The 23620-nt window shown below is 37.4% G+C and overlaps 3 protein-coding genes across 4 annotated transcripts; 2 read left to right on the top strand and 1 right to left on the bottom strand.

The window, feature by feature from the left end:
* The first annotated feature begins 4318 nt into the window (after positions 1-4318).
* Positions 4319-21902, top strand: LOC113112067 (pseudokinase FAM20A-like). The gene is made up of 11 exons (XM_026277446.1): positions 4319-4810; positions 8009-8202; positions 8295-8345; positions 8461-8539; positions 8628-8720; positions 17528-17643; positions 17901-18081; positions 18423-18532; positions 18681-18762; positions 19670-19729; positions 19838-21902. Exons 1-11 carry the CDS (start codon positions 4470-4472, stop codon positions 20088-20090), a joined length of 1560 nt encoding a protein of 519 aa, XP_026133231.1. The 5' UTR covers positions 4319-4469; the 3' UTR covers positions 20091-21902.
* Positions 11017-13294, top strand: LOC113112069 (uncharacterized). The gene is made up of 2 exons (XM_026277449.1): positions 11017-11184; positions 11973-13294. Exons 1-2 carry the CDS (start codon positions 11173-11175, stop codon positions 13206-13208), a joined length of 1248 nt encoding a protein of 415 aa, XP_026133234.1. The 5' UTR covers positions 11017-11172; the 3' UTR covers positions 13209-13294.
* LOC113112068 (THAP domain-containing protein 1-like) lies at positions 13578-16932 on the bottom strand. Of its 2 annotated transcripts, XM_026277448.1 has the most exons (6): positions 16756-16930; positions 16437-16585; positions 16122-16166; positions 15506-15538; positions 14545-14699; positions 13578-14330 (listed from the first exon to the last, which is right to left on the bottom strand). In XM_026277448.1, exons 1-6 carry the CDS (start codon positions 16897-16899, stop codon positions 14257-14259), a joined length of 600 nt encoding a protein of 199 aa, XP_026133233.1. In that variant the 5' UTR covers positions 16900-16930; the 3' UTR covers positions 13578-14256. The 2 variants fall into 2 exon arrangements, with proteins under 2 accessions (XP_026133233.1, XP_026133232.1); XM_026277447.1 differs by having other exon boundaries at positions 13600-14699; positions 16756-16932.
* Positions 21903-23620: the final 1718 nt, after the last annotated feature.

The following is a 23620-nucleotide window of genomic DNA, read 5'->3' as shown; positions in this document are numbered from 1 at the left end:
TCTTCAACAAAGGCTGGAGAGTATTTTGGATGCCTGTAAATAATAATAAACAGAATGCGTGGAGCACCTTTCAGCACAATCCCTAGATATTCAAAAGACAAGTACTGACCAAATGACACTTGCTTGCATTGATAGACATCTTTAAATAGAGCAGCTACACCCCCCCCCCCCCTCCTAACAGTCCTGCAAACACTCATGTAAGTGAAGTTAGGAGGCGCTGCTTCATTGAGGATTGTTGCACTGCAGTTGTCTTCTAGCTAAGTTTCGTTTAGAAACATACAATCCAGATTGTTTGTGGTTATAAAGTCATTGATTAGAAATTATTTATTTTTTAGTGATCGAATGTTTAAAAGTGCTAACTTAATGGCAGTGTTTTTTTTTTTGTTTTTTTTTTTTCTTTTACATCAATCTTATTTTGATGCATAACAGGCCACAGATTAGATGAGTTTGCCCTTCGGCTTGAGAAGACCTTAGACTTTCTATCACATGATAAAACTGAAATAGAGAAAGCTACAGGCACACTGGGTTCCCGCTTGTTCTGTAAGCATTTGTGAATGTTGCGGTTATTATAGCAGGGACCCGACACATATCACTGAGAGCTGCTATCAGTTGTTTTTGGTTCACCTTCAGCAGATAGAGGGTTTGGGCCCTGACGTTGTGGCAGCGGTCGGAGAGCTCTCATAGGAACAGGGCCCACAGGCTTTGGTGGTTGGGGGGCCAACCAACACCAATTCCTCCATTTTCAGTGAGAAGCACAGAAGTGGAGATGCTGGAGAGAGGGATAATGTGTCTGGTGAGATGGGCTGTGTCTCTGGTGTTTCCGGTGGCTGTGATGTGTTGTCCTGGCTTCCCTGGCTGTTTTCCAGAAAGTCGTCCCTGGGTGCTGAATCTTGTAGCGGTTTTGATACATCACAGTCTGTCTGTGAGGAGCTCTGTGGGCAGGGCTCAGCCGGGATAGTGTCTATCAGCAGTGCTTGTTTTGGCTGCGTGGTGTTATCAGTGTCCTTGTGGGATATGTCAACCACATGATGACTCGGACCCGGTGTGTGTGTGCTGAATGGATTGACACAGTCTGCTGAAGGATGATGGAGGGAGAAGTAGATATTGTCCTTAAACACCCTAGCACCAAGTTTGTTTGGGTGGAGGCCATCCGGTTTAAACAGTTGTCTATGGCACTAGAATATTTTGAAGTTGTCGATGAAATTTACTCCTTTTGTATTACAAGATCTTTGTAGCCATGTGTTCAGCCCAAGCAACCGTGAAAACATATTTGCTCCCCTGCTGGGAGTGGTCCACTGATGAACGACTGAACTTTGAGTCTTTAAAGTGTTTCAAAGAGTTCACTGAAGTCCTTCTTAAGAAATTCTGACTGCTCTTTCCAAATATCATTCTTCCCCACATGGATGATGATTTGATTTGCAGTCTTGTGCTTCATCAGAATGTTCTGAACTTCCTTGTTCACATCAGAGACCGTTGCTTGAGGAAGGCAGCATGTTGTTGTAGTCCTGCTACGGATGTTTCTGATAACAGAGTCACCCACTATCAGAGTCCTGGGCTCGGCTGCGCTCTGAGCTGAAAGCTGATGTCTGCTCGTCCTTGAGCGCCTTTTAGTAGCGGTGTTAGCTGCTGGTTGATCCGATCCATGTTTAATCACATTTGGGGATTCCTCACCCACATTTATTAATGCTTGAAATCTGTTCTCCAGATGTATAGGGGGAGGTTGAATGACTGTATTCACAAGCCTTGTCATAGTCGAATCTGGGGTAGAGGAAGCTATGGCAGCAATACGAGAAACTCGTGACAATCAGATGTCTCGTGTTCCTTTGGGTCTCGCTCCCTGTTTGTGTCATCGATTAGTGTGGAGATCAGTTTCGGCTTGTTCCTCTACACTTGGTATAAACTGTTGAGATTCAGAAGATTCGTGGGACTCACCGGCTGTTTGCTGAGAGGGTCCGTGATGACGGTCTGCTGAGTGTTCCCTCTGTTTTGGAAGTCCAGAAAGTAACTTTGTTTCAAGAATCACAATCCTTTTGTAGAAGTTTGCAGCAGTTCATGCAACAAGTAGATCCAACAGGAGGCATTTTCTCTCTCTTCTGTTTGAATGTAGGCAGTTGTTTTCCCGTCTCAGGAATGTAAGCTGCTGAATGTGGGAGGCAAAGTCTTCTTTTTGAAGTATTATTCCAGTCCAAATGTTTTTAGTTTTAATGTTTGTGCCAAAAGTCTGTTGTTTGAGCACTGTGCTGATCTGCTGAAGTAAAACTCTTAGAAAACTCAGAGAAAAGTACAGAAATAAGAAGCAAAGCGTAGAGCAGTAAGCTGGAACGTCCGAAAGGAAGCAAAGCCGGAAGGTAGCCCGCCTATTATTTTTGTACTTTATTTTTGTGTTGTGGCTTGTTTCTGTTACACACAAAATGTATGACTTTGTATATAAATGTGGTTGTCACGTCTGAAATTATCAACGTGGTGCGCAGGTCCCAGAAGCATCGTTAGCTATCTATGGTGGTGAGTTCCACTGAACAAAGGCTAGGTACCTCAAATCATCCCTACACAAATTATTTTCCAGGAAAACACAAAATTCGTAAATTGTGGCATTCAAATCAAATTTAAACAGTTTTATATGATTCATAAGACACAGTTTGGAATGATTGTAGTTCTTCCATCAATCCATTGAGATTGTACTGGACTGAACTGGACTCTGAAAGGTTACGGCCTGCGAATGCAGTCTGATAGCAAGACAAGTGAGTACAAATGAAGTTCTCTTGTCATGGATTCTGTATGCATTATTATTTCAGTTTATTTTCTGACTAGGAAACTTTCTTCAACACTTCTCGCCAATATTTCCCAAAAGCCAGCTTTTGACATGCTGTTATGTAATTTGTTGAAAGGATTCCTGGAAGCTTTGGAGCTGCTCTGCATGAATAATCCAAGACAGATAATGAAGAGTACAAGTAAACAAAGCGCGAGGCTTTGGAAAATGAACAAAACAAGCTTATAAATCTTCAAGCTTCAGTGACACTTCAGCTTGGGCAGAAAAATGAAGTGTGATGTGAGTGTTCCCGAGCCGAATCCAGCAGCATGAAGTACACTCCACACACCTGAACGTCTAAACACAGGGTTGGCTGATGAGCATTACCCAGAAGCCACCTCTTTCTGAAAGTACCGCCACACTCTAAATGCTGGCAATTAGTCAACTTTGAGGTCATCTGGTAGCAGCAATGAACACGCTGTTCAACAGCTGCTAACAACATGTGATTTCATTCAGAATGACCTGTTTGTTTTTGAGTATGAGGTGGAGTGCATTTCAAAATAGCAATGGATTTTGGACTCATGGACTCCTGCAGTGTTGGGAAAGACTTTGTTTTGGGTTTTTTGTAAATATTCATGCCTGGATTTAAAGGAATGGTTCACCCAAAAATTACAATTCTGTCATTATTATTCATCCCTGAGTTGTTCCAAACATGTAATTGCTGGTCCAATGAAAATACTATGTAAACTGTCTCATTATCCTCATTGTTCAAAATATCTTCTTTTGTGTTCGACAGAAAGAAGCAGCTCACAGGTTTGGAACTATATCCATTTTCATTTTTGGGGAAACTATCCTTTTGAGATTTATAGTTGGATTGCATATACTATTTCCATCTATTTGCATTACACAGTTTTTTTAACATACTAATAAACTCAATGTGATGCGTATTTGTCAATCATACAGGATTTCTGTAATAGTACTTATAAAGTGAATGGGTTTTTATTACAAAATAAGCATGTTTATCTCTATCTCTTTACATTTCAACTAATTGCATATTGTCATTAGTCATATTTTAACCATGTTCATACTGAATAAATGTCAAAATGTCAAAAACCTTAGAAACCTACCCAGTGAATGCATTCTCTAAAATCTATTTTTAGACTGGTTAAAGCCTCTGTAGTTCTGCATCCGTTCATCTTTTTCCTACTCATCCCCAACACAGAATAATTTGAAAATTACACAGAACCTCAGAAATATGATTTTACAGTTGATCCACAAACACCCAACCCAAAGTCCAAGCCCAAACGGCAGATGTTCGGCACAGATGCAGTCTGGGAAACTTCCCATCCATCTCACACAGCAGTGTTTCAATGAAACATGCAGATTCCACCAGCGGTGGAGAAAAACCCAGGCCTTGTTATTTCTCCAGTGAAAACACTGGCTTTATGTGCGCTGGCACTCAGACCTGCTTTCCGTCTCTCTCTCTCTCTCTCTCCAGCGCATGTGTGTCTGATGGGAGGCTACATGGGAAGTGGGAAGGTGCAGCTGGAATGTTGCCTGAAGCTTCAACACAGAGAGAGAGAGAGAGAGAGAGAGAGAGAGCAGCTTGACTCAGAAGGGCACGGTGCTGTCTGCTCAGAGGAACACATGGAATAAACCGAGAACACAGCACTGGTCAGAACAGAAGCTGCAGGAGATCAACCGGTCCCTTCAATCGGCTGACATGAGAAGAGATCGGCTTCTGGTGGCCGTCACTTTGGTCGCCCTTTTGGCAGCAGACGTCCATTTCATCCTGCTTCCCAGACTCAGAACCTGGTGTCACCTTCCCAGAGGAAGCTGCTCATGCACCAACAGCAGCCCGGAGAACACGTCCGCTGCGACCGTCCCGTGGACCACCAGCCTGAACATGACCGCGGTCTCCACCGAGAGAGGCTCTAAGCTGGAGCGGCTCTTTAGACACCCGCTCTATAACATCCGTCCTCCAGATCTGGGTCCTGAGGAGCAGCTGCTGCAAGAGGACGAGCTCATGAACTACTGCAAGAGGAAAGTGAGCCGCTGGGAGAGGTGGGTTTACTAATGTGACCAGTTCAGACTGAGGAACACACTGAAGGAATCGCTGGGGATGCTTGTTAAATCAGCTTCTGTATACACACACGAGCACTGGGAGTTTCACCAGTGTTTAACACACACTGACCATAGGGGGCAAGTTGTCACAACAATAAACTTCTGTTTGGCTAACTTTAACGAACAATGAGCAATGCATCTGTTGCAGTATTTAATTAATCTTTGTTAAGGTTGGCTAATCAAAATACAGCTATTCAGTGTTAGCTTTGGTGCTTTAAATAATATAAAATTGTACGGTTTCAATAATAATAAACACTGAAATTAACATTAACCAAATGCTTTAGCAGTATTTTTATTGCTAATTCGTTATCTAATGTATTTAATAAAATTATCTCAATTAATTAATTAATTAATTAATAGTAGTATTATGTTATGCCTACAATAGGCAGAAACAACACACACACACACACACACACACACACACACACATACTTAAATGAACCATTGGTGTTTAAATAAGTAAAAATAAAAAAGACGTATAAAATAATATTTATTTCTTTATTCATTATTATATGAATTTATATAATAGTGCATTATTATTGCCTTGTTATACCTTTGTTTAAAAAAAAATACGCAAAATTATTACTTACTATTTTATTTGTTTAAATAAATTATTATTATTACTTTTATGTATTACTATTATTATTGTATTAATCTAATAGTAATATTAGATTTTATACATATATGATGTATAAAAAATAAATAAAGTGAAATTATAATATATATATATAAAATAAATGTAAAAGTTATTTTAAATTCTGTGATTTTAATGTGATTATATTCTCTTTGTAAGGCAATGCTACAGATTCTTTGACTCAAAGGATCACTTTTTATAGTAAATCTCCCTCTTGCTGCTCCACAGAAAGGGTATTTTCAGTTGTTTTGTAGGTTATATGTTGTGTTTTACAGGCAGTGGTGTAGATAAATCACACTTTTAATTGCACTGACTGTGATCCCGTTCAGTTCAAGTGCAGACAGGACAATGAGCCACACATGATCACAGCTTTGCCATAAACCACCCACTTTAATCATCACCACTAGTCCAGAGTTTGTTGATCCAGAAGTTTTGGGTTGGTCAGTGGTCAACATCTCTGATTGGGGTGAAAAACGCCTCAAAAGTGTGCTTGAACTATATTTAGCATAACCCTGCTGTGAGAACTCAGTATGAACGACCGCTGAAGTGCAGAGAGCTCCTGCTAAACATTTCTGGAGTTTATATTTGTCTCCCAACTGATTTCTCTCGTCATGATGCTGTCTCAAGCTGAAGCATTTACAGGTCATGGATTGCTCTAAATAGCAACTTGATTCATGATGCATTATTTTGATCAGATGTATGAATTGAATACAAAATGATTTAAAAAGTTGTACAGATGCATGCAAAGTTAAATGTTAAAAGTTAAACCAATAATAGTGATTAAACACATTATTATCATATTATAATCTCATTATAAATGCATTTCTCATGTAATATCTTATGTTATTTACCTGAAAAATATATCACACTATGGCAATCAATATTATGCCTTCATGTAAAAATAAAGCAAAATTATACATTTATTTATTTAAATGCATATTTATTGTTATATTAATATAGTACCTTTGTGGTTTAAAAAAATAAAGCAAAATATGTATTCATTTAAATAAATATTGTTATTATATTAATATAATAGTAATATATTATTCATTTATTAAATTCTATCATATTGTTTTATCCTTTTTTATTGTTTATTTGTACTCTTTCATGCTATTTCATTTAATAATAGTATTATGTTATGACTTTGTGATTAAAAAACTAAATGTTACAAAATGATAATATATTTATAATATATCTACACTACTGTTCAAAAATTTGGGATCAAAAAACATTTTCAGTTTTTGTTTTTTAAGAAGTCTCTTATGATCATCAAATGTGCATTTATTTGATTAAAGGACAGAAAATATTATCAAATATTATTGCCGTTTGCAGTAGAGTAATAGATGATGAAAATTCAGCTTTGCATCACATGAATAAATCATATTTTACAGTATATTAAAATACAAATCCATTATTTTAAATTGTAACAATATTTCACAATATTACTGTTTTGTTTTTGTATTTTAGATCAAATAAATGCCAGAATAAACATCAAAAAAAAAAAAAAAAAAACATTATTAATCTTACTGATTCCAAACTTTTGAATGGCAATGTATTTTTTATCTATATATATTTATAAATTTAAATATTTATTCTTATTATATTAATTAATATTATTATATTCATGCTGGCTTTTAAGTGCTGTTAAATACATATATATGAATATATATACATATATAAATAATAGAGATGCACCTATATGAAAATTTTGTCTGATACCGATAACCGATAATAATTTTTATTTTATTTTATTTGAAAGCAGAAAACAGATATTTTGCCCAATAAATCTATATCCAAATTTTTAGCCTGATTTTTAGCAACAAAAAAAGGTCTCATCATTAAAAGCCACACCCCAAACACTTCAACATAAGCAACCTAGTGTACATTTTAAAAATTGTTTTTCTCTCCCATTACCAAATTTTGTCATAAAAAGCCTTACACATAAATAAAATAATGAATAAATAATGCAAAAAAAAGTCATCTCAAGTCAAGTGTTTCTGAAGGAAATAATGCATTATTTATCATCTTTAAGATATCGGCCTAATTTTCTTATCGGCCAGATACCGATAACAGACAAATGTAGCATTTATTGGCCGATACCGATATGGTAGCGATATATCGTGCATCCCTTATATAAATATAGACGTATGTATGTTAACGTGTGTGTGTGGCTTGGTTCTACAGTAATAAAACATAAAGTCTCTTTCTATGGGAGCCAAAGAAGGCTGTTGGCAGGCTGCTAAAGCTTTGGAATCAGATTGTGCTGTTTTACATCTTAAAGTTACTACATGTGCAGACCTGTGATCACTTGAGGAACTCATTATTTTAAGAGCTAATAATACCTATCTAGGTCGATGACTTAAAAGAGAGCTCACCAAATGTGTAATTTCTACTCATTTCATTCCAAGTTTTGTGTGGGAGAGTTACTCTCATATTTAAAAATATAAAAAAAAAATCAGAATCTAAATACCAACATTAAGCTCTCATTGTCTGCTCTCGTTCAGACTGAAGAAGTTCTACATCGAGGCGGCAGCAGCTTCAAACATCACTATACCGGATCACCCTGTGACCTTTGACCCCGAGGCCAGCTGGCTGCAGTTCCATCTAGGGATCAGTCGCTATGCGCTGTATTCAGGAGACGACAGCATCATCGACAGACTCCTGCGAGACATGCAGACGGCCACCATCATCAGCGCAGGTCATGCTCTCTCCTAGAAGACAGAAATACAGCCTAAATATGAAATATGCTGATCATGATCTCATCCTGCTGTATTATACTGTGTCTGACAGATTTCACTCAGGATGAGAAAGCACTGAAGGGTGCATGCGACTGCTCACAAGGTGATTTTGTCTTTACTGTTTTAATACTCATGGAGGGCACTGTATGTGTGTATATTCCTGTACATTCATATTAAGGAAACAAAACGGTTTTCTCTTATTCTGAATGTCCAATCAGTGGTTAAACCCAGCGGTCTTCACCTGAAGTTGGCTCTGAAGCTCCAAGACTTTGGCAAAGCTATGTTTAAACCAATGAGGTAGCACTGTTATTTCGATGTGCAGATTACTATGTATCGGTTTATGTTATGAACTTATAGAACTGATAGAAGTCCTTGTTGATTTCAGACAGGAGCGACACGAAGAGACTCCGGAAAACTTCTTCTATTTTGTCGACTTTCAGAGGCACAATGCTGAGATAGCAGCTTTCCACCTGGACAGGTGAGACGAACCAGCGCCGATCAGAGTCAGAGTCGGCCCTCGAGGGCAGGGATGAATTATACTGTGAAGGATCTGATATGAGTGTACATCAGTGTGTAGGCCTGTCGAGACAATGAGCTTCAGCATGATTGTGGACGATTATAGAGAGATGAAACCCTAGAGCAGAGGAATTCACTAAAAAAGAGACCATAAAATCTCACTTTAAAAAGATCTCATATATTACAGACACAAAAACTCTGTCAGCCGTTTGCATGTTTACATTTTATGGGCTTTCCTTAACCACTTTTACCAGATTACTGACTAACTACTAACTACTGAACACTACTAACAAGATTACTTAACTCCGTAGAGAACAACAGTCGGATTTTGAAAGTAAAAATCCCATTCATTTGTTCCATATGGGAAGTGATTTTTAAACAATAATTTATAATCTGTTCAAGGCCGACTAGTTGTGACATATGAGGTTGTTAATCATTAGTACACACACACACACACCCATGCTAAAAATTCAGCTTTGAAATGACAGGAATAAATCACATTTTAATATATATTCAAATAAAAAGCAGTTATTTTAAAAAGTAAAAATATTTCACAATATTACTGCTTTTGCTGTATAAATGCAGGCTTGGTGAACAGAAGATAATCCTTCAAAAAAACTTCTGACTGGTAGTGAATGGATAGATGGATGGATGGATGGATGGAAGGAAGGAAGGAAGAAAGGAAGGATGGATGGATAGATGGAAGGAAAGATGGAAGGAAGGAAGGATGGATGGATGGAAGGATGGAAGGAAGGATAGAGGGAAGGACGGACCATCCATCCAGATGGATAGATGGAAGGAAGGAAGGAAGGAAGGAAGGAAGGAAGGATGGATGGATGGATGGATAGATGGAAGGATAGATGGAAGAAGGGAAGGGATGGATGGATGGACGGTTGGATGGAAGGAAGGAAGGAAGGAAGGAAGGATGTATGGATGGATGGAAGGATGGAAGGAAGGATAGATGGAAGGACGGAACATCCATCCAGATGGATGGAAGGAAGGAAGGAAGGAAGGAAGGAAGGATAGATGGATGTACGGACAATCCATCCAGATGGACAGATAGAAGGAAGACAGGAAGAAAGTAAGGAAAGATGGACAGATGGAAGGAAGGAAGGAAGGAAGGATGGATGGATGGATGGAAGGAAGGAAGGAACGATAGAAAGAAGGATGGAAGGAAGAAAGGATAGATGGAAGGACGGACCATCCATCCAGATGGACAGAAGGAAGGAAGGAAGTAAGGAAGGAAGGAAGGAAGGATGGATGGATGGAATGATGGATGGATGGATGGAATGATGGATAGATGGATGGACAGATGGAAGGAAGGGAGGAAGGAAGGAAGGAAGGATGATGTATGGATGGATGGATTCAAGGAAGGAAGGAAGGAAGGAAGGAAGGATGGATGGATGGAAGGACGGAAGGAAGGATGGATAGATGGAAGGACGGACCATCCATCCAGATGGACAGATAGAAGGAAAACAGGAAGAAAGTAAGGAAAGATGGACAGATGGAAGGAAGGAAGGATGGATGGATGGATGGACGGTTGGATGGAAGGGAGGAAGGATGGAAGGAAGGAAGGAAGGATGGATGGAAGGAAGGATAGATGGAAGGACGGACCATCCATCCAGATGGTCCTTCTATCTGTCAGATGGACAGATAGAAGGAAGGAAGTAAGGATGGATGGATGAATTGATGGAAGGAAGGAAGAAAGAAAGAAAGAAAAGAAGGAAGGATGGATGGATGGATGAATGGATGGAAGGAAGGATAGATGGATTGACAGACAGATGGATGGACAGATGGTTGTAAAAAATGAAGGAAGGAAGGAATGGATAGATGGATGTACGGATGGATGGATGGATAGAATGATGGATGGGTGGATGGATGGAATGATGGATGGATGGACGGACAGACGGGTGGACAGATGGATGGATGCATGGATGGATGCATGGATGGAAGGATGGATGCATTGATGGAAGGATGGATGGATGGACAGATGGAAGGAAGGGAGGAAGGAAGGAAGGATGATGTATGGATGGATGGATTCAAGAAAGGAAGGATGGATGGGTGGATAAAAGGAAGGAAGAAAGGATGGATGGAAGGGTGGATAAAAGGAAGGAAGGATAGATTTTACATTTTTGTTGTGATTCTCTTCATAAATGTTTGGTTTAGTTCATGATTGAGCACTTATACAACATCTCTATACGCCTTATTCAGCCCGCCGCCATTTTGAATCGAAAACGAGGCTGTGAGGGTAAACCGGAAATAACAACAACTAAACATGGCTGTGTGGACTACGAACCTGTCATTTCTTCCTCCTCTTACGCTCAATATTGTGGAGTCATGGGCGGACGAAGGATCAAAAATTCCCAGGTCTATCCTCCTGAAGGGTTACAGCAACTGGATCGAGGGTTATATCCATGATGTTGAAGGTAAACCGTTACTTTTTCAACTTTCTTGTGAGGTTAGCTTAGCATTCTGCATTGAAGATCACGATAGCGCAAATGTTGCCGAACGACCTATCGTTACATACTGATTGTATGTGCTGCTAACATTAGTCTCTTAGCCAACTCGAAGTGTTGAACTGTAGTGTTTGATGTCCATGATACCTGTGGTTTTACAGTGAAGAGAAACGAAGCAGGCTGTAGTGTTAGGGCCCGGTCTTTTCGCTCGATGCGAAAGAACGAGCCGCCTTACAACATGAAGGTATTTTGTGTTATTGTGAGGAAATTTCTACGTTACACCCTCCATGTTCAGGAGGGTTCATGTTGAGTTCAAGTTTTGGTCCTTCGTTCATTTTTGGACCTTGTTTGTATGTTTGTTCGTTCGTTCATACTAAATACCAGGTGTTTCTAGTAAGCAGCGTCATTTTAAAATGCAAGTTGTTATTGTTGACATGAATATGGTCTTAAGTAGTTTTTCTGATCTTTAATGTTGTATATACATTTCTTTATATAAGTACTACTGGGGGAATAAAACGGTTAGGCTGATAGCTGTTTGGGATATAAAAAAACAAACAAACAAAAAAACATTAACTGACATATCTTATTACACAGATGTAATAAGTAGATTCTAACTAATTACTTTTTTATATCTTGTTGTAACATAAGTGTAACTTAGTTATACCAACAACCGTTATAGTTGTGAAATACTTTAAGACCAAAGTATTAAAAAAAATTAGTTAATGTCTTTTTCTTAACATTTTGTTGCTTTTTTGCAGGTGGAGCTGGCTTCAGAAAACCCTTTTATCCGAGACACCCACTGCACTTGTAAAGCAGGATTGGGGCACTGTAATCATTTACTAGGACTACTATACACACTGGCTCACTACCTAAAAATGGAGCATAAATCTGTACCACCAAGAGCAAGTAAAACCTCTTTGCCTCAAACATGGCATGTGCCATCAAGAACATTAGGACTAAAGCCAAAGCCAATCAGCACAGTATCGGTTTCCAAAGTAAAACCACCAAATAGTAGTACCCATAGAGTAAACCGCACAAGTGAGGGAATTCTTCCAAATGTTTACTGCCCAGTCCCTGTCCCATTGCCCTGTAGTGAATTTGAAGAGAATCTGAGGGAAAACCTAAAAGCATCAGGCAGCAGAAGCCACATGTTTAAACTATTAACTGCCAGTAACCAACAAAAACAACTTGTCACCACAGAGTTCGGCGACTTACCTTTAGGGTCTGTTTTATCCTACCAATTACCCCAGCAGACTGTGTCCTTTGAAGAGCACCCTACACTGCCTCTTCCTCCACAACCATGCTCCTACGCAACTGTATTAAACCAGGAAGAACATGATTTCTACGGAGGTCTGATAATTACATCAGAAGATTCACTGCACCTGGAAAGTGGAACCAGGGACCAAAGCAGCATCACTTGGCATCGGCTACGCGCAGAGAGGATCACATCAACATCTTTTAAGCGGGTCTGTTCTAGAGTTAAAGACTTTGACAAGTTAGCTGCTGACATGTGTGCAAAACAAACCATTCAGACCAAAGCTATGAAAAGAGGCATACAACTTGAGCCTGTTGCTGCTGCAGAATATGAAAAACTCACTGGAAACAAATTGTTTCCCTGTGGCTTAATAATTAATCATCATGCCCCTCACCTAGGAGCCTCACCTGACAGGAAAGTAGTTGACCTTACAGCAGATCCTGTCCACGGTCTTCTCGAGATCAAATGCCCAAACAAAGACAGCTTCAAAAACTGCTCATATTTGACAAATGCAGCAGGGAACTTCACTCTAAAAAAGACCCACGAGTACTACTATCAGACTGTTGGACAAATGGGGATTAGTGGGTTTACCTGGTGTGACTTTTTTGTCAAATGCAATAGTGATTACCACCTGGAACGTATCCATTTCAACAAAGATGAATGGGAGGAGCTGAAGTGTAAGCTTGATTTTTTCTTTTTCAGCTGTTTCTTACCTGTTCTCTGCAACAGGAGAGTGTAAACCGAAACAAGACCTCAAATTACCCTTTGAAGGGATAGTGTAAAACCTGTAGTGATTTTAATTCACCATCTTTATAAAGTGTAAATATGACAAATGAAACTGTATTCCTATGAAATGCAGAATGTTTTAATTCTCTCAAACTTCAGACATGTCTGTAAATAATTAATAGTACAAGTGTTATTACAAAGAGAAACTAATTAAAAGGTACATTTTTATATTGAAATGCTTTTGTAACAAAAATGTGGTAAGAATTACAATATTTAAAAATTCAGTATTATAGAAATTGTATCATTTTATTTAAAAAATATCTAAAAATTTTAAAATTTTTCTTAAATATACATGTAATCCAGTGTATAAACTATATAATAAATATACAAAATTGCACTTTTGTGATTCCATGTGCACTTTTTTTGTTTTTATATGTTAACTCAAAACAGTGGACCGTGAAAATTTGTGAGGATAGAACACACAGTCCAGAGCTGATTTACAGAACCAGCCAATGACAAAGGAATCACACGATCAAAAATGTGATATTCCTTGATTCGTCGAATGGCCCGTTCAATGTGAATCCTCAAACGAGCAATGTTGTGTGTGTGTGCAAGATCCTCATGGCTGAACTGTCCACTTGGGCCGAGAAAAGGTGGAATAACTACTGTGGCATTAATTTCATCAAGTAGGTCTTTGATTAAAAAGCCTTTGTCTACCATCACAGCATCACCCTCTTCGAGAAGATTCAAAATGCCAGATGACTTGGTGATCTCTTTATCAGAGATGCTTCCGGTGTAAAGACTGCTCACAAAAGTCATGCTCCCATCCGGGGAAATTCCAACCAGAGATTTGAGTGTAGTCGTGCCTTTGTAGTGTGAGTAAGTCTCAGAGTTCAGTACCTTAGAGCTGGCAGATTGGACTCGAATTTCAGTACAATCCAGGATGACTCTGGTTTTGGGGTAGAGAGCTTTAAAATACTCTGGCATAAGTTCATCAACTGCAGATCTACTTGGCCATATAGGCAGACTCCCCAGCATGAAGTACAAATAATTTGCCCAGGTTACACAAATTCTACTGACTGTACTTTGTGAAACACTGAAACGCACAGCAAGGTCTTGTTCAAGAAGGCCCAATCTAATCCGGCAAAGAAACAAAAAAAACTGATTAAACAGGGAGAGATGTTGAGCCTGGAATCCAACCCTCAGTGAGTGTTGGTTTGTTTGATTGATTCTTTGCACTTGAGCCCATGAGGCCATGCTCTGTGCTGTGGGCTGTAGAGCCAAGAAAACGGCTCTTACAGTGTCATAGTCAGGGAACCCAGTGTAAAACTGTATGAGTTTTGGATTACCCATAAAGTTCTGAATGCCAAACTGATTACTTCTGAGTGCTTCATTTTCAGCAGACAGACGAGAAATTTCCTCTTGTGCAGCCACAAGCTTCTCCTCTGTAGTCATGGGCTCCACACAATAGTCATGATCAGTGTTTGGCATCTCTGTGACATGACTAGATTGAGAAACTGAGAGTGTTAATGGGACATGTACATTTTCTTATAATTAATCCACAAGTTTTGACGCATATCTGTCTTGTTGCACTCGCTTATTCAACGACACAAGAGTCCATGATGTCCTTTTATTTCTTAGTTTATTTTCAACATCAATCGTTTAACACTTCTTACAGTCTTTCTCACATAAATCCACTTGGTTTACAACTTATATATTACAAAAAATAATATATATATATATATATATATATATATATATATATATATATATACATACACACAACAAAATATAACCAGAACATGCAACATAACACAAATAGTTGTGATACTCAATTTAAATAATTAATTATGCAATATGGCTCTTACAGAGAGAGAGAGAGAATGAGAGCAGGCAAGTAAGATTTTATACACCTATTCTATATTCATGTTTATTTCTCATTTGATGCATTTATATACCGTATTTCCGCACTGTAAGGCACACCATAAGGCACACCTTCAATGAATGGCCTATTAGAACTGTTTTCATATATAGGGCGCACTGGATTATAAGGCGCATAGAATAGAAGATACTGCAGTCAAACGTTTGACTGGGTTTGTGTTAAGCATCCACTAGATAGAGCTGTGATAAAGGGAATGTCAACAAAACAGTCATATAAAGACGCCTTGAGCGCCTTGATCCATATATAAAGCGCTCCGGGTTATGGGTTATAAGGCTTACTGTCATTTTTTGAGAAAATTAAAGGCTTTTAAGTGCGCCTTATAGTGCAGAAAATATGGTACACATTTTGTATGATAGATTTCTACTAACCATTCTTCGTTGCTTGGTCCATCCTTTGTAGAACTGTAGAGAAAGAAGAGAACAGTCATGTAACAATAGTAAACAGTTGGTTGCATAAAATAATGTGAACACCAATTATTATAGGGGTTAATAACATGTATGTAGTTTGTGGGGGGATATTGTGAATATAATTTATTCATATTTTCTTGTTTGTCTATTATTGGTTTTACGCAGTGTTTAGTACTGGCTGTACTTGAGTGTGAAATTGGTAACAGGTTAGATATCCAAATAGAGCTAATTATCAGAGCCTATTTAACAAAAACATCTGTAACCTTAAGCTCAGTTGTTGTGCATTTAAAAAAAAACAGATTTTAAGATTAGGCCTATGACTAATTATTATTATGACTAAATCAGTGAAAAAGAATATAAAACAAAAAGTGAATGATGGGGGCCATCAAACACTAATAAAGATTGTGAACAAACAACTTAAAGAAATATTAGCTATTTTTGCAGGTATTAATATTTTGTGCAACCTCTGTTCTGTCATTGATTGAACTATACAACTTGCATATCAAGATAATGAGACACAAAACTTTTAGAGTAACGTTAATTTACATGTTTATTAGTTTCCTCCATTTCTGCTCACCTTTCATCTTCCTCATGTTCTTCCTCTAAATGCCATTTTTCTTGTCTAAAGCAGAAACAAAAATAATGTTCTGAACATAAATTTGATATTTTAAAAGGGGTTGATACCAAACAGTACACAGCAAACTATTAAATACATTTCACTTTGCATAAAAATAAAGTTTCTAACCAGTAGTATTTTGTAAGACTTGACATGTTTATATTTATTTCATGTAAATGTATGAAAGGTGCTTATGACCTAGCTGTACGCTCTTATAACAAATTAATTATTTTAATCTATATAACATCATTTGAAGAATAGATCTTTTTCACTTACGATCGTAAGGTTTTCCTTTCGTTTGGCTGTTGAGTCCATGTAAACACGGAGGGAACTGAACCTCCCTTTAGCTTCCTGATTCCAGTCAGTGTCCTTGAAAAACATTCCGGAGAGAAATGTTTCGAGCACACTCGTGTGTTCTTTGTAATCTATGAAAAATTGAGATTTTGAACTTAGTTGTTGTGGTAAAATATTATATTTTAGCTATATGCAGGTGTTTACAGGAAAATAAACATGCTCCCGTTAGAAATTAGCGTTTAGCCAAAAGGCTAACGTTAGGGTACACAGTCCTTTTTTTCCATAAATGCAATATTGTTACCTGAAAATTAGGTCCAATGTCCCGTCGAATTTTAACAATCCACTTTTTCTGAAGTTCTCTGTCCTGTGGAAATTTGTGAAATGACGTATTGTCTTTATTTTGACGGCTAAACGACCGGCATCCCGGTACACAACAATACGCCATAGTGAACGCTGCTGACCGCTATCCCTCACAGCCTCGTTTTCGAATCAAAATGGCGGCGGGCTGAATAAGGCGTATTGGATAAACAAATGGGAAAAAATACCAGAACCAAAACATGGGTGGGCTTTATCTATTTTACCAACGCAAGAGGTGGCGATGTTACATAATTGGTCTTAATATTGTTGTTGTATTTTAAGCTATTGTAAAACATGTTGCTGAATCTCCATTTTTCTCCCTGAGAGTGTTTCTGCAGTCTGAGGATTTCCAGTTCAGTTCAGTTTATTTGTATAGTCTTCTCACAAAGCATATCATTTCTGAAGCATCTTTTCAAAGAGCAAACCCCCAGTGAACAGGCCTGTCGACAGCGGCGAGGGAAAATTCCCCAAGAGATCCACCCTGTCATTAGTGGTGTACGCTAAGAGACTGGGGTGAAGGTTATTCCTTGATTGAACACTCAGCGTAATCTCTTCAAATTAAGAATAATGACTTGTTGAAGGAAAGCAGTGGAATTGCTATTTTAGGTTAGAGATGAATTAAAAGTCCTCTGAGAATCAATCTGTTTCATGAGTTTTTCATAATAACATGAGTAGCATGTTATTCACTATTGAGTGAATCTGTGGGTTTTGTGCAGAGTGCTGGACTTCCGGAGAGTTCCACCGGTGACGGGACGCTTCATCAACGTGACGGGGGAAATTCTGGACATAACACACAATGAAGAACTGCGCAGTGTGTTCTTCACCTCTCCAGGTTGACTTTACCAGTCAAAAAACAAAAACATATTATCTAATACACACTACTGTAGTTGGCATCAAATGTTTGGGGTAAGCACTTTTGTTCAGCATGGATGCATTAAACTGATTAAAGGTGGAAGTAAAGGCATTTATAATAATACAGATGATACTTGATTTAAAAACATTAAAAAGAGCCCAAACTTTTATATACAGTGTCTCTAATCTGTCTAAGAGCGTGAGATGATTTGAATGGTTTTCTTTGTTCTTGAGCAGCCAACAACACATGTTTCTTCGCCAAGTGTTTATACGTGTGTAAGTCGGAGTACGCGGTGTGTGGTCACCCGGATCTGCTGGAGGGCTCCATGTCTGCTTATCTGCCGGGTCTGAGCATCGCCCCTCGAATCTCCATCCCAAACCCCTGGATCCGCGCCTACAGTTTCACCGGGAGAGAGGAGTAGGCTGGGACTTTCACTCACACTAAATCACTCGAGTTCAGTTTTGAGTTAAAGAATGTTTGTTTTCTCTTTGTGCCTTCATCAGAACAGGAATGTGTTTTAAGAAAGTTAGAAAGCATCTATTTAGACTTGATTTATACGGTAAATAAAACAATATTCCAGACACACAGGTTGTTTTATGGAAAGTAGAATGTCCTTATTTGGAGAATTCCAGCTCTTGATCCAAACCGTGGCTAAGAAGCAAAATATTTTGTCGCGCTCACAGAAGGGTCTAAAGTTCAGTAACGTTCAGATGAGTCCAACAGCCTGAAGCAATTAGCGTCTTGTCTTTCTTTCTCAGGTGGGAGGTCAACCCGTTATACTGTGATAACGTCAAAAAACTATATCCCTACAACTCTGGGAACAGACTGCTCAACATTATTGACATGGCAATATTTGACTTCCTCACAGGCATGTTAACATCCACATTTGATGTCAGATAAAGCGATTCATACCTGACAATGCGCCAAAATAAGCCTCACATTAACAATAAGGACACTTTAAACCCAGTGTACTGACCTTAAAGCAAAAAAAGATATATTTTTCCTCCATACTTTAGGAAACATGGACAGACACCACTATGAGATTTTCACCAAGTTTGGAGATGATGGTTTCCTGCTCCACTTAGACAACGCCAGAGGGTATGTGCTCATCATTCACACTCAACTCATTTCTGCAATGCTTCAGCTTTCAAAGCGGGTCTTGAGACCTTTTGTTTCTTTTTTTAAATTTATTATTATTCCACTGCCTTACATCTTGTATTTTTAAATGCAAAAAGTAAAGGTTGTGTGTGAATGGCCCCTCTCACTGTTTAATTATCAACGCCATTTCTTATCAAAACCCATTTTCAAGATTAAGAAATAAAATGTAATGCTTTGTTGAAATTGACAGTCAAAATTATTAGACATAAAGTCATAATTGAGTCAAAGTTGAGACAAAAGGCCAAAACCATGACAAAAATAAAACTTATTTATGAGATAAATATTTGAAAGTGTGACAAAATCATAACTGAGATAAGTTGAAAGTCATAATTATGAGACAAGAAGTTGGCATTTTGACAAAAAAAGTCATAATAATAAAGATAAAGGTTGAAAAGGACAGTCAAAATTATGAGATAAAAGTGAAAGTATCACAAAAAAAAAACTACAAAGTAAAAAGTCCATTTTTTGTCATAATTTTGACTTCTTGTCTATTTTCACTATGATTATGACTATCTCATAATTTCTGTTTTTGTCATCACTTGGACTTTTTCTAATCATGATTTACCAAAGCAAAGTTTTGTTTACATAAAAAGTCATAATAATAATAAAGATAAAAGGTCGAAAAGGACAAAGTCAAAATTATGAGATAAAAGTGAAAGTATCAAAAAAACTGAAATACAAGATAAAAGTAACATTTTATGTCATTGTTTTAACTATGATTATGACTTAGTATCATTTCTGTTTTTGTCATCACTTGGACTTTTCCTAATTATGATTTATCAAAGCAAAGTTTTATATTAATAGTTACGTGGCTAAACGGGCTTCTTCCTCCTCTTGTCTGATGCAGATTTGGCCGGCATTCTCATGATGAGGTGTCCATCCTTGCTCCGTTGACCCAGTGTTGCATGTAAGGATCTTCCTCAAATGTTTTTTCAATTATCAAATGATATTCTTCAGAAGTTGATCTGAAGGATGGTGTCAGACATACACGTAATAAAGCTGTGGCGTCTGACAGGATCAAGCGCTCCACGCTGTTCAGACTGAAGCTTCTGGCTCAGTCCGAGTACCGTCTGAGCGACGTCATGAGGGAATCCCTCTCCAGAGACCCTCTCACACCAGTCCTGACCGAGGAACACCTGCAGGCCTTGGACCGCCGGCTGGGACACGTGCTCAGGACGGTGGGGAACTGTGTAAAGAAGCTGGGAGAACCACAAGTGCTGATCACAGACTTTGTAGAGTCATCCAGAGTAACTTCCAGCCACAGGTGACAGAAGGAGAAGATACCAGCGATCCACTGTGTCACTGACTGTGCCACTGAACTAAATCTGGACCCTAATGTTCATCTAAAGACATCGGGAAGATAAACTATCTGTATTTCTGATAAATGCTCTGGGGATGTGTCATATTATCAGTCTTAATTGTCACAATTTACCAGAAGTTGAAGTTATGAGATAAATGTCAAGAGATAAATAATCAAAATGATTGCCGTCATAATTATGAGAATTATCGAGTTAAAGTTGGCTAAAACTTAATTATGAGATCCATAATTGATGGTGAAATATTGTGTCTTGATGACTATGCAATTTTACCTGTCATGATGACTTAGTATCTCATAATTTCTATAAACATGAAGTATATATAATATAAATACATATGAATTACTTTTTTATCATAATTTTTAAATTTTATTCTCATATTTGTGACTTTGTATCACAATTGATTTGCTTGATATTACTTAAAAGCTTTAAAGGGGTCATGAACAGAGAAACCACAATTCTGATTCTACATCACTGGATACAACTATGAGATAAATAAGTCATAACTGAGAAAAAGAGTTGAAATTGAATTAAAAATCAAAACTATGAGATAAAAAGTCAAAATTAAAATGAGTGTCTCATAATTTCAACTTTCTATCTCATAAGTATTACTATTTATCTCATAATTTTGACCTTTTATCTCATGTTTATAACTGTCTACTAAAGTTGATTGTGTGATATTACAAAAAAAGCTAAATTGAGGTACAAAGACATAATTATAACAAAGTCAAAATGACCACAAGAGTCAAACTTATGAGATCAGAGAGATAAAAAGTTACTATTATGACGGATATAATTATAAGTCATTATTGAGATAAAGTGTTGAAACTGACTTTAAACTAAATCAAACTATGACAGTCAAAATTATCATGATATTTAAATAAAAAAAGTAAACTATAATCAATCAGAACGTGTCAATTTCAACGATCATGACGACTATCTCATAACTTCATCTTTCTATCTCATAATTATGATTGGCTAAAATTGTCTGTGATATTACTAAAACATTAAATTGAAGTACAAAGTCATGATTATAACAAAGTCAAAATGATCACAAATGTCTAATTTATGAGAAATCAGAGAGATAAATAGTTACAATTATGACAGATATAATTATGATATAGTCAAAATTATGAAATAAGTCACAATTGAGATAAAGTGTGAAAGTGTAGATAAAAGAATGAAAGATAAAAGAAAGTGTCATAATCAGGAATTGTCAAGTTCAGCTGTCATCATGACTATCTCATAATTTCATCTTTCTATCAGTATACCTCATAATTAAGAGGGGCTAATAAGAGCGGTGTAATATGTGACCTGAAGCCCCCTAACAACACATTTAAGAGGTTGTCCTGATCCGGTTTAGACTGAAATCCCGAGCCAGCATTCACAGGAAAGTTAAGATCCTCAGATCTCCATTCATGTGCAGCTTTAACTGCACAGCGGGAAGCGTTTCCTCTGATTAACCCTTCCCTTTCTGTCCATGATTCTACAAACACCCGTCAGAGCTGATGATGCAGCACTCAAACAGGCACATCAGCACAGAAACAGCTTCTCTACTCTCCAGATGTGATCCTCCGCCGTCTCATCCGCTCCTACGTCACAGGATCTTTGAAAATAAATAAAACCAAACCATTTGGAGGATTTAAGCTTAGGTGCAACTTCTGGTTCTCCACACTGTTGCACTATTGTCTTGTAAGCTGAAACATGTCACCATTATTGAGACCTTAAATTTGGGTTTATGAAATAAATCAAATGCAAACCAAATGCTCAAAATGTTAACTTCTGAACTGGTGGTGGTGGATAAACATAATCAGAAAAACTGTAAATTAAAACCCGGCCATAATTATTCATGACTGTTTGTCACATTCTCACATTGCCTTATTAAAACGACAAAACATTTGCATGCTTTCCGATTCAGTCAAGCCTCGTGTGATTTATGTAATAACTATTTGAGTATGATCATAAATTTCTAATTTAAGTATAAAAACATGATCTGATTTTAACACTCAAGCAGTCATGACTTGACTGAGTTCATGAAATGCAAAATTAAAATTAATAAATTCAGTCCCATCTGTATTGGAACTTGATAACTTGATAACTTTTCTTATTTGAGGCCATAATAATGAGCATTTCAACAACTAGCAGAGACTTCTGGGTTGGAAGGAGCATCGAAGCCTTGAAAACAGCTCCATATCATCTGAAGATGGAAATCAACCTAATAAACATTACACAGATGAAGCCGAAAGAGTTTGAAAATCCTTTGTGTTACGCCATTTTAATATGCATTTCTCAAAAACTGAGCATTTTGTGAATGAAGAGAATCAAACAATGATCGCTCTGGATTGTTTAACAGCAAAAAAACATTCTGGACATGTAAACAACAAATCTTCCGTTTAGCGTAAATAAAACAAGAACAAAACTCCTTGTAGGATTTTCATAAAAACATATTCCAGGTGTAGACGTCATGGCGTCGTGAGAAGAATGAATTTCACTGTGTTTAAACAGAACCGCTAGAAAAAAAGACAATTATATTATTGTTTCTGCCTTTTATTTCAACATTTAAACTGCTACAAGCCTGTTTAAAGGCACAGTTCTCCCAGAATTGTTTTCATCCTCAGGTCATCCAAGATCAGGATGAGATTGTGTCTTCATCAGGTTTGTAGAAATGTAGCGCTGCATCAGTGTCTCATCAATGGATGCTCTGCAGTGAATGGGTGCCGTCAGAATGAGAGTCTGATAAAAACATCCCAATAATCCACAGCACTCCAGTCCATCAGTGAACATCTGGAGAAGACAAAACCTGAAACACATCCAGCATTAAGATGATTTTAACTCAAATAATCCATAATAACACTTCCTCCAGTGAAAAAGTGTTCTGGTCTGAATCAGGAGAGAAATCTGCACAGATCAAGCAGCGTTTAAACAGATCTAAACTAATCTGTGAGAGACAACAGCAGATGCACTTTTCACTGGAGGAAGTGTTATTATGGATTATAGACATGATTTTCTTTCAAAGTAAAAAAAAAAATGTTTCATGATATCAGGACGACTGGAATTGTGATACAGATTTTATAAAATAGTTCAATAATCAAGAGGTTAAATGTAAGATAATATTATATGTCTTGCTCAATTTTGCAAACAAAAAAGTCCCAAGCAAAGCCACAGCAGAACAAATCTGAATCGAGTGAGTAAGTGATTCAGTGAATCATTCAGAAAGATTCAGTTCATTTCTGAATCAATCATCCGTTTGAAGGAATCGTTTGAATGTATGACTCATTTAGACAGCAATTTGTCGCCACCTGCTGGTGAGTTTAGTTTCATATTTATTGTAGAATTTAATTTTGGTAATAATTTAATTTAGAGACCAATTTTCACTAACATCATTAATAAATGAAGTGAAAATAAATATATATTTTTATCTTATCCTTAAATTTTTAAATTATGAAAATAATTGTTACTATTTTAAGGTGTGCTTGTTACAT

Source organism: Carassius auratus, chromosome 12 (genome assembly GCF_003368295.1).
Source record: "Carassius auratus strain Wakin chromosome 12, ASM336829v1, whole genome shotgun sequence".
In the NCBI taxonomy this organism is placed as follows: Eukaryota; Metazoa; Chordata; class Actinopteri; order Cypriniformes; family Cyprinidae; genus Carassius; species Carassius auratus.
Note: the sequence above shows the minus strand (reverse complement) of the source record. Positions and strands in the feature narration are given on the sequence as shown.

What these genes read in the sequence shown, in the direction of transcription:
- LOC113112067 (XM_026277446.1), top strand. Translation starts at nt 4,470, where the DNA reads ATGAGAAGAGATCGGCTTCTGGTGGCCGTCACTTTGGTCGCCCTTTTG. An exon ending in GGCCACCATCATCAGCGCAG is followed by an intron (nt 8,203 to 8,294) that starts GTCATGCTCTCT and finishes TGTGTCTGACAG; the next exon opens with ATTTCACTCAGGATGAGAAA. An exon ending in AGTTTCACCGGGAGAGAGGA is followed by an intron (nt 18,082 to 18,422) that starts GTAGGCTGGGAC and finishes TTTCTTTCTCAG; the next exon opens with GTGGGAGGTCAACCCGTTAT.
- LOC113112068 (XM_026277447.1), bottom strand. Translation starts at nt 16,899, where the DNA reads ATGGCGTATTGTTGTGTACCGGGATGCCGGTCGTTTAGCCGTCAAAAT. An exon ending in GAAAGGAAAACCTTACGATC is followed by an intron (nt 16,167 to 16,436) that starts GTAAGTGAAAAA and finishes TTTCTGCTTTAG; the next exon opens with ACAAGAAAAATGGCATTTAG. An exon ending in GAACATGAGGAAGATGAAAG is followed by an intron (nt 15,539 to 16,121) that starts GTGAGCAGAAAT and finishes CTTTCTCTACAG; the next exon opens with TTCTACAAAGGATGGACCAA.